Source organism: Stenella coeruleoalba (genome assembly GCF_951394435.1).
Source record: "Stenella coeruleoalba genome assembly, chromosome: 11".
Taxonomy (NCBI): domain Eukaryota; kingdom Metazoa; phylum Chordata; class Mammalia; order Artiodactyla; family Delphinidae; genus Stenella; species Stenella coeruleoalba.
Window position 1 is genome coordinate 71603118 of NC_137157.1, and position 15152 is coordinate 71618269.

Consider the following 15152-nt stretch of genomic DNA (forward strand, 5'->3'; position numbering starts at 1 on the left):
AAATACCGAAAGAGCTCAAACATGATATAAAAGTTTAATTACTCAAAAATATAATATTCATGATGATTAGATAAGACAGTAGATACAACAAACAAATTAAAAATTATATTTTAGCAAAGAGCACTTCCTAGGAATTTTATAACGGGGAAAATAGCTATTGAGGTTAAAATAATTGTTTTGACCCATATTAGTTATTCCATGTTTTGAAATGTAGTGACCATGTAGTGACCAAACTTCTCAGAAAAATAAAATTATTTACAATTTCATTTGAAAGATTCTAGAGAAAACTAATCAATGAATAATAAAGATGGCCTACTGAAATGAACATATCACAATACTTAAAATGGAGTGGTTGGGCTTCCCTGGTGGCGCAGTGGTTGAGAGTCCGCCTGCGGATGCAGGGGACACGGGTTCGTGCCCCGGTCCGGGAAGATCCCACATGTCGCGAAGTGGCCGGGCCCGTGAGCCATGGCCACTGAGCCTGCGCGTCTGGAGCCTGTGCTCCAGCAACGGGAGAGGCCACAGCAGTGAGAGGCCCACGTATCGCAAAAAAAAAAAAAAAAAAAAAAAGGAGTGGTTAATGGTACATTGTTGAAGGGCAGCTCAGCTAAGTGGATGAGTTCAAGAGGAATGAACTTTAGCAAATAACAAGTAATTAGACTTTGAAATACTTTATCTTAATGGTCTGACTTCATCAGAGATCAAAAATTGTCATCATTAATTTTCATAATTAAAGTCTTGGGATCAAGCCAATGAGTTTCATTTGGAGTCATTTTATTGGGTGGGAACCTCAAAAACATGTATAAAAATCTGGTTTATCTAGCCTGAGAAGGACACTGACATAAATGTTAGTGTCACTCTTCATAATCAACATTACTTTTTGCTGTTCAACTTTACACCAATAGTCCATATAATATAATGTGAAATTGACTGGGTTCTTCTAATAAATGAGAAGTATCACCAAACCTTCTCATTTTATGAAACAGTTTCCAGAGCATAGTTTCAAATTTTGAAAATTAACTTTACATGTGCCACTAAGTAATGGGGAACTTCATATTCTTGAAAACTTCAGAAATGTTTCTACTTTACATATACAATCACAACACTGTCAGCGCTGATCTATCAAATAAGATCGTCTTTTTAACATTCCCCGGCGCTTCTCCATATGTCCTAGATGGATCCCACAATGCTGGTGAGTGATGCTAACCCTTCTTTCATGAATAAGAATGTGCCCCTTAAACTGCAGCACAGAAGATTATAAGCCCTCAAGACAGTAATTCCTCAAACTCTATTCTGCCCAATTCTTATGAAAAGCTTAGTTTCAAGATATGACATTTAGAGAAGACAGCCTGAAAGACATGCAGTTCCTCCATTCCTCTCTTCCACCATCAGAGAGCTGAGCCCCATGTCCATGCTGTTCTGACTCTTGATAGAATCTCTTTCACTGAAATACACTTTGTGTTCCTTGCAAACTGTATGTATTTTATCAACTTATCCAGGGAAACCCAAGGGAGTATTTTCTCAAGTCTCCCATGAGACTGATTGCTTCTTCTGATTAATGAGTTTACTTTTATCTCAAGTAACTTTGTAACCAATGATGTTTACCTCTTTGCCTGATAGGAAGCAAAGAACCAAATTTCTGGTCCATCCCTTTGCAAAGATACAGGATCTGAAGTAAGCAGTAAATTTAACCTAGCTTCATATCATTTTCCCTTCACCCATTTCCTCATTCATTTTTCTTTTCCTCTAATGTATTATAAATATCTATAAGCTATTTGAAGCCCTTCTGGAATAAGACAGGGAATTAAACAGTAGAATTTCCATTCCTGGAGCTTCCAGAAACTAGAGTAGGTAAACTGATATGAACACAGGGCCCACATACGTTATTCTTATCCTAAACTCCTAGCACTGTTGGCTTTCATAATGACACAAAAGGTGCTCTCAAAAACTGTGGTAAATTGAATTGTAATGGAGATAACTAGCTGTGTACTCTCAGGCAGGTTGCTCATTTCACTTCTCTGATCCATTTCCTCACCAAGCCAGTGGAAGGACTAAAGGTTCCAACCAACTATAAAATTACATGGCTATCTCTGTCATCATTCTCAGTGCCATGTGATAAAATACATATAAGTCTTTTTCCTAAAGGACACTTTGTAAACCTCTTAGCTCTTTATCCAGAGCCTTTAGCAATTTCTAAAACCTCTGGTGATGACTTATAAACCCAAACTTAACCTATGCTTGGCTTCACAGTATTGCTTTTTCTTCCTTAACTCCTACACATACAGTTTGCAAAGTGAACCTATGCCTTGCTAAGCAATGGAAGACAGTTTACTACAATTGCATAATTGATAATCCATGAATGAAATTCATTCTGCAAAAACAAGCAATATTTCTGAATTAACCCCATTACTTATCCTTGACTGACAATCCAACTTTTAATAAATAGTACAATTTCAGATATTTTCTTATTATCATAATTATATCCTACTTATCCCACTATAAACCATTTCTTCTTACATAAATATCAAAATAAAGAATTTGACATTTTAAATACCTCTCTCAAACAGCACATGTAAAGCTTTGCATCCAAGTTTCTGGACTTCGTCATTGGCTGAAAATGTGCGCATGGCATCAAAAATTAACAAGAAAATATCATTTTCTTCATCCAGTATCAGCAAAGTGATTTTACCTATTTCAAAGAGAATATGCTCCAAGTAAATAGCTGCTTTAACATTTAATGTCTTCATTTTTACATGAGGGTTATGAATGGTTTGTGGACTTCTCTTTCTGATGAACCACGTAATTGCCCCAGATGTTAGACCTATCAAGCTTTACGGTCTTTCTAAATGAGATAAACTCCCAGTACACTTTCCTATAACTCTGTGATTCCCAATCAATACCCATAGCCAAGACCTTTTGCCCCGAATTCCTGAAACATTTCTACCTGCCTCTTAGACAACACCACCTGAATACTCCATGGCCACCCAAATCTAGCCTACTCCAGTTCCATCTCTTCATCAATAACCACCATCCAATAGTTACCAGAGAAACTACAGTCATCTTCCTTCTTTCATCCTCCCTCTCTCTTCTCATTCTCTGACTAGCCAAAGAATCAACTCATTACCAAGTCCTTCAAGTCTAACTTCTAAATATCTCAAAAACTCCTTTTGAACTAGGCCCCTCCATCTCTGTCTTGTTCAGGACCCCAACACATCTCACCTAGAATGCAAACACAATTGCATAATTCCTCTGGTAGGTCCAAATCCCTACCTAACTAGTTTACCTGCTGCATTATATTTCTAAAACACAAACGTGATCTGTAAATCCCTTGCTGAAGTCTTCTAAGGCCTTCTCGCACTCCTCAGTCTGACAAACAAGACTTTTCACAGACTACATGTATCTCATCAGCCTCACGTCCCTCCCTGCACCACTGACTCCAAACATGCTAAACCCCTTGCTCATCATGAACACATTTCTTTTGATATCTTTTTGTACTTGCACTAGCTGCGTGGAATGCCCTTGCCATTTTCTGCACCAAATATGATCCTACCTTAAATCAAGAAATAACACAAACAGTACCTATTCTGTCAATAAAAACTGTAGGAGTGGTAGTCGTAGCAAACACTTCTATAGCACATAACATGTCAGACATAGGTTGAAGTATTGATAGTTCACTCTAACACGTGTAAACCACCACAACCCCGTGAGGTAGGTGCAATCCTCATGTTAGATAGAGATAAGGAAACTGAGGCACAGAAGTGATGCAGTGACTTTGCCCAAAGTAGAACAAATAAGAGGCAGAGCTGGATTAAAATTAAAGCAGGTCATGACCATGCTCTTAACTCCTACAAATGAGCTTAGCTGCTGTCTTCTCTTTGTTCCTATCGTGGTTTTCTTCATATCTCTGTTAGAGTACTTTCCTCATTACATTGAAATCATTTCTTTAAATGCTTTTTATCTCTTTGTCAGTGCTATCCAATTCCGTAGCCACCAATCACATGAGGCTACTTAAACTCAAATTTAAATCAATTAAAATTAAATAAAATTAAAATTCAGTTTCTCACATTTCCAATGTTCAACCACCACACGTGGCTACTCGCCATGATTTTGAACATATACAACATTTCCTTCATTGCAAAAAGTTATATTGGACAGTGGTGCTGGACTATGAACTTCTACATTGTAGGAACTTTGCCTCACCTGAGACTTCTCTAGCAGCCAGCACAGCAGTAAGTGCCAATAACTATTACCTCAGTTAACAAATAAGCCAAACAAAAAAATGATTCATAAATTAGCCTCTAATAAGTACCTGAAATGAACTCTAAAACACATTACAAATTTTCCTAAAAGCTCAAAATTCTTAATGTTACGTGGAAGAAATTAACTAGTCTTTTTAAAACACATGTCAAATTTACTATTTGTCTACATGCTGCTAACCTTGATATATTCATGTTGGGAGATTTCTCAAATTCATAAACCTCCTGTCCATTGCCAAATGGAGAATAAATCTTTACCTCCCCACCCCCACCAAAAAACAAGATCCCAAGGATGAGTTTAAATAAATTATGGTTAAGACTAGTTAGTACATCCCATTATATATTTTAATAAAAGGCTCTGGTGAAGTGGTGAGTACCTTCTGGCCTTTCCTATCCCTCTTCAGTTCATTCTCTGATCTTCACCCTCTTTCTTCCTTTCTCTTTCTCCTATTGGACCTTCATCACTTAGCATGGCCAATGAGGGCCTTTAAAAATCTTACCACCCACACATCCAGCCCCTCCCAGGCCTCTGCAACGCTGCACATGCTGTTTTCTTGACCTAAAGCACCCTTCACGCTTTGAAGGAAATCCACCCTATCCTTCATGCTTAGCTTCCCTGAAAGGAGCCTTTCTTCTCAGAACCTTACATCATAGCAAGTGTCTGTCACAGCAATGATCACAACTATTGCACCACAGCAACATTCTTTATTTTCAGGTCCATTATCCTCCAAGTATAAGTTTACTCAGGGAAAGAACCTGACATGTGAAATCAGACCCTGGTTCTACTACTTTTTGGCTGAGGCAATCTCTCTATGCTTCAGTGTTCTCTAGAAAACTGAGATAAAATAATAAACTCAAGGGATGTTTTGAGGATTATGCTTTTAAAAGCATATTAAGTATTTTACATGTTAAGCCTAGCATTTAGCAAGCACTCAAGAAGAAATGCTATATATTTTTATTATGACGTATTACTATTATGTCATACTCTAGAGCATATATTATAGAAAACATATTAGAGATATAATGAAGTACAATACAGTCAAGACAAGGACATGTATGGCTAACAAACTAATGAGAATGTGAGATGTGGGACCAGATCTGAGGAGCAAAGCTGGGGACAGACATTAGATTTGGGAGTAATATATAAGGTGATGTTTAAGGCCAAGATGTTGGGTGGTATTTTTGAGAGAAAAAGTGTAGAGAAAAGAGATAAGGAAAGAAAATGGAGGGGCTTCCCTGGTGGCACAATGGTTAAGAATCTGCCTGCCAATGCAGGGGACACGGGTTTGGGCCGTGGTCCAGGAAGATCCCACATGTCACAGAGCAACAAAGCTCGTGCGCCGCAACTACTGAGCCTGTGCTCTAGAGCCCGTGAGCCACAACTACTGAGCCCACATGCCACAACTACTGAAGCCCACGTGCCTAGAGCCCATGCTCCACAATAAAGAGAAGCCACCCAGTGAAAAGCCCACACATACAATGAAAAGTAGCCCCTGCTCCCCACAACTAGAGAAAGCCTGCACGCAGCAACCAAGACCCAATGCAGCCAAAAATAAATAAATAAATTTATTTTTAAAAAATGGAAAATGGAAACAGAATTTTGGAAATCATCAATATTGAGGTTATATTATGTGATTATACTTTAAAAAAATAACATCAAAACACATTTAGCAAATGGTTTAAAATGTTTTTTTCAGTCAACATTAAAAATGTGTGTATATACTACCTGAAGTTAGGAGAAGATCTAAGGCCTTCAATCCAACTGTTGACAGGTTGACACTGGCATTATGAACTGTTAGCATTTTAAGAATCAGTCTGTAATTAAAAACAAAAATCAAGATCATACCTAGATGTTTGCTCTTTTAGATATTGTTTTTTACTCACCTACATTTTTATTCATCTCATTGTATTTCATTCCCTATATTGAAGCTAGTGTATTTTTTCTCCCTGTAAACCTGAGCCAGGTTTATGATGACTAACAGGGAATTATTATGAGTCTCCATAGAAAAGTTATAACTTTTTCCTCTAAATATTCAAATTCAACTATTAACTATTTCACCCAATTCTATATCCAAAATAATATTGAGTTATATGCACCAAGGGATCAATCATTTTATATGTGATACAAACTTGTAAATTATGTTATACACATTGATATTATTATAGAGAGATGTAATTAAAATGTTAGCTTGTATATAAAAATTAAGAACCATTTGAATATTTAAATTATTGATTTTTACTATTTTTGAAAGAGAAATTGATATTTTATAACAGAAAGTGAACCTAGTCTATCAATAGTATTCAATTAGTTCAAATGCATTAAATTTGAGCCCCTGAGTTATCAATTCTAAAATATGCAATCTTTAGTCTATTCCTACCCCAGTGCTGTTTGGCTTTCTATTGTTAGAAGAAGAGAGAGCCTCCATGGCTTCACCTAGATCCAAGAAACTTGGCACGTGGTCTCCAGGTGGTGAGGTGAGGAACTGAGAGACCCTGTCCTTCGACTCCGTCAATTCTCCTCCTACCTATGCTGCCCCTACCTCTCCCTGCACCACTCCCACTATTCCTGACTTCAACACCACACAAGAGATTTCTCCTTTAGTACTGTAAGCCTTTGGGGGGATAAAAGTCCTTGAATATAAGGAGATATGTTTTACAATAAATATTTGCTGGTAATGATCTAATATGCTCCACTGTAGAGAGAATGTGTCTACACTGTTCACACTACTTCTGGCCTAAAGGAGTGTAATACCTGATGAACAGAAGATGAATGAATGATGAGTGAGTGACCAAATAAATGAGTGAATGAAACGTCCTGTAGAAACGTTTATGTAAGTTAATTTGAACATTTGGTTTATACCAGAATATGACTAGATGAGTTTTCCATTGCTCCCTAAAGTTATAGATGGCTAATCTTTGGGGATCTTGGAAATTCTCATCCAAACCAAGGGACACATAACATTACAACTACTAATTGCAGGCATATTTTGTCTAATTCCTCATTAAATGCAGTATTCTTTACTACTGACTCATAGAATTTCAGAGATTTCAGAGAACACCTATTAACTGTAATTAGTCTCTTTTCAGAGCACAGTCTTTAGATGCTAGAAACCGAAGAACAGCAACACAAGTTTATCAAAGATGGAAAAATGTATAAGCACGGACATGCTCGCCTATGAACAAACAGCTCTGATTTGTCAAAATCTGCAGCCACAGTTAATACTAATAACTAATGCAAAGATGTAAAATTTAGTTTTGCATTAATTACGTTTTCCACAAGCAATATGCCTTTGGAAGCAATTAGTATTCACTTCTCTGTGGTAAAGAAGAGTCACATTAGGTATAAAGAACACCTAAAGTTGATGACAGAAGATATTTTGTTAAATGTCAAGAAACAAAGTTTTCCAAAAAGGATTTTCCTGGAAACACATTTTTTTTTCAGAAAAGTTTTTCTTAACTAATTATGGCTAAAGAAGTAGTCTCATTTAAGAAGTCATTATGTTGCAAACTGCAATAATATAGCTGGTAAATAGCTATCAGGATTTGGCTGCAGATGTGCTGAAAGATAATTTCCTCTTTTTTCTTCATTTTGAAAGCTGTAGTTTAAGCTCATTAAATATATATGTATGAATATACATAAATGTACTTTTTAAAGACAGTAAAGCATAAATTTCTAAATTACTATTTATAGAACTAACATTTTAGTTCCCATATTTTTGTTTTGAAGAAGTAGTGGTTTGTGTCAGTTCTACTATTAAAAAGTAAAAAAAGAGGGGCTTCCCTGGTGGCGCAGTGGTTGAGAGTCCGCCTGCTGATGCAGGGGACATGGGTTTGTGTCCCGGTCCGGGAAGATTCCACATGCCGCGGAGCGGCTGGGCCCGTGAGCCATGGCTGCTGAGCCTGCGCATCCAGAGCCTGTGCTCCGCAACGGGAGAGGCCACAACAGTGAGAGGCCCGCATACCGCAAAAAAAAAAAAAAAAGAAAAGAAAAAATCTTTCCTTGGTTTGAATTCATAAACAGTCATCAACAATCTACAACTTAATCAATTGTATAACTATTATTATATTACTAAAATAATAACAACACCTGACTTCTTACCTCAAATGTTAGTTTTCTAATTCAAATAGATTATAGACTTCTGAGTCAAAAGCTCTCTATAAATGTAAACCATTGATTCAGGGAAAACTATATGTATTTTAAAGGATTTTTACTAGATTGGCTTGGATTGCAAATATAATGTATCAAGGGAAGGGTTGTCATATGTACAGATAAATACTCAATGCAGTTTGTTTTTACATACTTACTGGTGAACCCCTAGGACTTCCCAATCATGTCCAATATCCTGGGGACCCATTAAGCTTTGCATTGTATTTGGACAGATTTCTATTAATTTGCATAGAAGTGACCAACCCACCTAAAAACAAGAAAGACAAATATTCACATTTTTTAAAAAACCACACAAATAGAATATATTCAGTCAAAGAATCTCTTCATTCTTAATAGAATAGGTGGCTACATTATTTTAAAATAATTATTTTAAAACAAAATGATACTCTAAAAATGCTTACTGAGAAAAGCAACTCATATACTTAGAATACATCTTTCTTCAAAAATCTACTGAAAAGGCATACAAAAATATGATAACATTTCTGAATGATGAAGGCAATAGACTGCCTATTGTCTACATAAAAGGAAATAAAATACACAAAAAAAAGAGTTTTAGAGGACACACCAAAATTATGAAGTACAGGAAAGGCTATTCTCAGGCCTTCGTACATTTTAAGGCATATCTACCTGACAGATTTTCTTCTAAATATTTAGTACTTTAATTATAAGAAGAAATGAAGTAGTTTGGAATGGAGGATTAGGGGAAGTTGGAGATTTTGATGGCAAAGTGTAAGTTATCTGGAAAGACTGCTCCCCAGATAATGGAGCTAGAAAAAAATAGCAAAAGAAGTAGTATCGTCTGATGACAATGTAATGTCTTTCATAGGTAAAAGAGACAGGCATTATGAGATAGAGAGGAGGTAGAATTTCTCAGTGGACCCCTCTAGATTTCTTCCGTACACCTAACTATGAGCTGATGAGATTTAGACATCACAAGTGTCCCTAAACTCTCTCACATTCCCAAATTAAGTATGATCTTACTGATGCATTTTAAATATACCTTCGTTCAGCTCATTTATACATGATGCCAACTTGAATAAGCTGCTCTTTACTTCTGAAAAAAATACATTTTTTTACATACGATATTTTAACTCCAAACTGGAGATTAAATTTAACTCACTTTTCCTGTTATAGTTTCCTCCCCAAATTTAAGGACTCTTCAATTCTTTCTACTATATTACAGAACTAAACTTGATATGGTCAGAAAAAGAAAATAGAAAATGCATATACATGCAGATCTAGAGATTAATGAAAAAGTGCCTAAGCACGATGTATGATAAATACCAATATAATATGAATCCTGAAAGCAGGATTCGCTAGAATTACTCAGGGAAGAATATAATACAGAAAAGGTAGAATTTGAGTCAGATTTCAAAAGAATTATAAATTTGGTCACTCAAAATAGGAAAATGGAAACTTCTAATACTGATGAGTTGTGAGGAAGGAAAGTAAGATGCTAAATGGTGAGGAGGCTGCCAAAGAGGGGCCCATTGCTAAATGAGACTGGATACGTGAGTTGGAGCTGAGTGGTACAGACGGTTGAGTGACAAGGGGAGAAATCTCTATGCAACCAAAAAGGAATAATGCCACGTTTCCTACTTGTTTACAGGAATAAACAAGGGGTATTTAATAAGATAAAAGTGATTACATAAGATCTCGTTACAATATTATTTCCAGATCTTTTCTGGATTAAGTATGAATTGCAATACTCTGTCATCACTTCCTCTTACACGATTTCAAATTCCTTGAAAAGGAAGCAATTTCTGACAGCTATTTTTACCTATATTTAAGTAGACAACCTCCTCCACGTAAGCCGAACAGACATTGACAATCCGGATGTCATAGAAACTGGCTATTTTTGTGCTTTCATAAAATCATCAAGACTTTTTTCCCCAAGTATTTCAAAAATTAACATTTGGAACAGTTTCTGGTGGGAAATATAAAATCATAAATCACACAGGATACTATACTCATCTCTGCACCTGCATGGCTAACTCAAGGAGAAAACCTGTTTTGTTTTGCTTGATGAAACAGCAGCATCAGCAATTGCTTTGCAAAAAGACTGAGGCAACTGAGCTTCCAAGATTAAATAGAATTGCTAGCAGCAAAGCAGAGGTAACAATTGATCCATTAATGTATTCAATTAAAAGCTTATCTTTCAAAAAGAGAAGGCTCCCATCCTGCACAGTTATAATACAATTAAATTGGTAGTTTCACTTTATTATAATTATTCTGTAAACTCAAGCATCTAAGTAATGCACAATGGGAAAGAGTCTAGGGGTTACAGAAAATTTTAGTCACTTTCATATATTTCACTCACTTACATCAAAGGTGGAAACTGTGGATAAAGAGACGTAATGTAAACTGAAGAACAGAGAAATGATCAGATGACTGGCAGGAAAAGAAATTTATAAGACAGCAGCCTAACTACCAATTCTCTAAAGATTGTCATTTATTAAGGAGAACTAATAAAATATGAAAAGACATTGAAAATAAAAATTCAGAGTCTGGAATGTCATGTTAAATGAATTCTGAAAACAAACCTTACTATTTACTTTTGAAGGGTACTTTACCTTAACTCCTTAAATTCATCAAGTGATTTTAATTCAGCACCTCCAGCTGATTCAAGATATAAAGCTTTAAAGAATATCTAGACTAATTTCACCAGTAATATGAAGAAAGCTGAAGGAAAAAATTTTTTTTTCTTTTAAGTGGAGTATTAAAATATCAGTAGAGCTACCCCACTCCACATCCCTTTGATAAGATCAATGATAATTTAAATCGATAATGTCATTGTGCGTAGCATGGCCACAGCATTTGTATCATACCATTGTACTTTTTACTTGCGTAAAAATCTTATGACATCAGCACCTACTATATGATGGAAAAAGATTCTGAAGGTGTGTGAAGCTTGAGTCCTGACCCTGTCACTAGCTCTGCGATCCTAAATGAGCTACTTATTCTGAGGAAAAAACATTCAGTGTGATTTCTGAGAGGATAGTGAGAGTCCAGCAAGAATCAAATGATATAATATACATAATGCCCTTTGTAGAGTAATATATTGTGCTGAAACTAATAATTCTATTCCATTAAATTACCAAATCAAAAGACAATTCCTTATTTTCATTTATCTCTGGTACCTACTGGGCAAGGATATTGAGTGACATTCATAACTACTCCAAACAAACATGTCCAGGCTCAGGCAGTTTCTAAAATGAAGAAGAATTAGGTGGTGGGAATGTTGCAGGCTTCCCTGGATTCTCAAGTCTAGCACTGCCTCCTCTGGACCCTGCAGACCAAAGGCCACCCAGGGCCCAATTGTTCTGAGTTGTACCTGGCAGAGGAGACTACCAAGAACAGAATCCAAGGAATGGAGGCTGCCAGACAAGGCACTTTGGAACACCAAAGCAGAGGCAAGTAAGAAGGATGATGTGGGTGGAGAGTAGCAAGCACAATAGGCCAGTTTGCCATGAAACTCATGTTTCATGGGCAAAATTCAGACATTGGGTGTTAAAAAGAACAGTGTCTTTATCATGTCTCCATTTTTTCATGATCTTATTTGCTAACAACCTGAAAATCAATAGTCAGATGGGAAATATTTCAGTTGAAGAAAAATAAAAGTAACCATTTATCTGAGATATAAACATCTTCATATAAAAGAAGCTAGATATGTTTCACCCAAACTAGACATAGCTAGACACAGAGATTAGCATAAGATAGACAGATACAGACTTAAGAGATCCAGATAATTCTTACATCTGTCTAGCCTCTCAAGTAGGTATTAAGAAACATTGCACCTCGATAGAGTTCAAAGTTCAATTCTCTTTCCCTTCAGGATCTAACATGCAAATGAAAAAAGTAATTTCAGTTCCCCAAATCTCAATATCTACAAAGGAAGTTAACCTTAGGCAGTAATTTTGTTTTGACTGTAAATCATCCTTAATTATCATCTTAAGGCTCCTTTTTAAATATATCTAAGATATGTAACAAATTTCTGGGTTTCCTACAGTGCAGTTTCTAAGATTCACTTTTACATTCATTTTATATGAAAACGGTTGAGAAGTATAGATTTAAACTTACAGGGGAATCCTAAAACATCACTCTTTAGATAATACATTGTGTACTACAACTAAAGAAGGTTAGAAATCTGTCTTCAGGTTTAAAAAAAAAGAAAACCTTAAACCTATGAGAGTTTGCCAGTAACTTCATTTTATTAAGTTAATTATTATTAGTTCTATTACTGTTCATTATTCCTCTTTCCCAAACTATTCACAATTGTGTCATCTGCAGGACATGCTGTACATTGGGAAGATTCTTAGAATAATTTTATTTAAGCACTGATGATCTAGCCATCTAGCCAATGTCAGAACGAAACCTCAATCCATTATTATTCCCCTCCCACCACCAACCATATTCTGCCAGCCGACTGTATAAAGTTACTTCTTAAATACAATTAGGGAGCACACAGTTGGCCCTCTTACACCGTTAACATTTGATAATGATTTGAAAACGCTTCCATCTTAAAACCACAGTCAGCGGTTTGTCAGGACAAATCTCAGAAATAACCCAGAACTCTGGGTATAGAATATTAATAGAAAAACACCTATTTCCAATGAGAAGGGGAAATGGGAGAAATGAAAACAACTCCTTTACCTGCTGCACACTAGCGACTCTCATATACGAGTCCAAGACGATCAACAGAGGCACGTGGACATTTTTGTCTTGAAATAACTTGGAGGCTGGAAAAGAAGGGGGTTAGGGAAAAGTAGCAAAGTCACGATTCATGGCACCCCTTTTAAGTCTGAAAAGGAGGGAGAAAACAAAAGAAGTGAGCTCAAGACCTTCCTAGAATTATCAGCTCTTTTCTGCCCTAAGGAGTAGAGGGTTTGCGGCTCCTCAAGAATCCAGGTTTGTGCGGCCACAAAGTTCGGGGGGAGAAAGTTTGTAAAAAAAAGGCCGGGGGGGGGGGGAAGGAGGGCCGGGGCGGGGGGCGGTAAAGGGACAGTTCCCTGGCAAACGATTACCGTGGTCGGCGTAAGTGAACACGAGCATATCCTCCAGGATTTGGACCAGCGTCTCTATCTGTTTTCCTTCCTGGACATTGTTCAGCCTGACTATCAACTTCTTCAGAGTTTCCTCATCCTCCTCCTCGCAGTCCTGGCAGCTGCCACTGGCCATGACCGACCCTGCTTCAAACCGGCCGCCCCTCCCGCACCAAGGCCGGCCGCTCCGGTCGGAAGACGAGCCCAGCTCACCGCCCGCAGCCAGCGCTCCCGGCTGACCCCATCTGCACCCACGCCCGCCCATTTATGCGAAGGCGGCGGCTCCGCGTCCGGCGCCGCCCTCCCCCGCCCGCTCCCTTTCCTCCTCTGCTTCCCCTTCCCCCACCCAGGGCCAAAACACAGCTCTGGGGCCTGCGAGAGGTTCAGCTGAGGTGCTGTGCCCGCAGAACCGTGGCAGGCAGGCAGGACGCAGCAAGAGCCCGCCCGGCCCGGGTGACAGTGGCCGTGGCCCCCGGGCCGGCCGAGACGGGACCCCGGGCCGGCGCAGCCTCCCGAGACCGGATCCCACTCTCCGCAGCGGCGCGGCCGGGAGTCGCGCAGGAAGAAACCGACTCAGCGGACTTCGCCAAGTGCCCAGTCCCCGGGCGCTGCAGCGGCCGGCGAGGCGCGCAGTGGGCACCGTGGCCCACGCGACCCGACCCACCAGCCTTGACTCCTGCAGCCCCGCGGAAGGTCTGGGAACTAGGAAGAAGAAAAATAAAAGCTGCCGCGGATCTCCAGATCTAAGAATAGAAATCGGGGCGTTGGGAAAAGAGGGAGCCGCCCAGTTGGCCCCTTTTAGGAAAACATTCTCTTTATAGTTACCACTATAGGGAGATGAGTAATTTCCCCCCAAGGATGGACGAAGATTTAAGCAACCAAAATGTACCCAGTTAAATGCTTTTCTATGGTTGCTGTGGCTGTAGGGAAGGAAACAAAAACATTTTTCCTGTTAGTTATCTTGAAGCTCTGCTGGCCAAAAGGCCACTAAAATTAGCTTTTGAAAATTTGAGTTTCAGTTCAGTGCAATTAAAACTAAAGAGAGGGCTTCCCTGGTGGTGCAGTGGTTAGGAATCCGCCTGCCAAGGCAAAGGACACGGGTTGGAGCCCTGGTCCAGGAAGATCCCACATGCTGCAGAGCAACTAAGCCCGAGCGGCCACAACTACTGAGCCTGAGCTCTAGAAACCATGAGCCACAACTACTGAAGCCCCCTGCCCTAGACAGCCCGTGCTCTGCAACGAGAAGCCACAGCAATGAGAAGCCCGCGCACCGCGGCGTACAGGGGCCCCCACTCACCGCAACTGGAGAAAGCCCTCGCAGCAAGGAGGACCCAATGTAGCCAAAAATAAATAAATTAATTTTTTTTAAAAAAAAACTACAGAAAAACACAGGATAAATGAAATGAAGAGGTGAGAGATACAAACCTAAACATTGTTCTCTTGGTATTCAAAATTACTAAAGTGATTAAAAAAAAGTACCGCAGTAATGTGTTTTTCAGGAAGAGAAACCCGAGCAAGAAAAATTAAAGACAAGGCTGGACAAAGATAATCTATTGCCTTCAGAAGATCTCTTCTGGGATGGGGGCGGGAGGGGGGGATCATTCACAACGGAGAAGATTGGACTGGAAGTTAGATCGTTTTATTTCACTTCTATTACCCAATTCTGACGACACTTCTGAAATGGAT

General features: G+C 38.6%; 1 protein-coding gene across 1 annotated transcript in view; it reads right to left on the reverse strand.

The window, feature by feature from the left end:
• LRRK2 (leucine rich repeat kinase 2) overlaps positions 1-13696 on the reverse strand; it is a 152970-nt gene extending 139274 nt beyond the window's left edge. The window contains exons 1-5 of the mRNA XM_079938391.1: positions 13449-13696; positions 13078-13163; positions 8562-8671; positions 5983-6071; positions 2555-2689 (exon numbers count right to left, since the gene is read on the reverse strand). Of these exons, the coding sequence (XP_079794517.1) occupies positions 2555-2689; positions 5983-6071; positions 8562-8671; positions 13078-13163; positions 13449-13602 (574 nt within the window). The 5' untranslated portion in view covers positions 13603-13696. The remainder of the gene's footprint in view (positions 1-2554; positions 2690-5982; positions 6072-8561; positions 8672-13077; positions 13164-13448) is intronic.
• Between the last annotated feature and the right edge of the window lie 1456 nt (positions 13697-15152).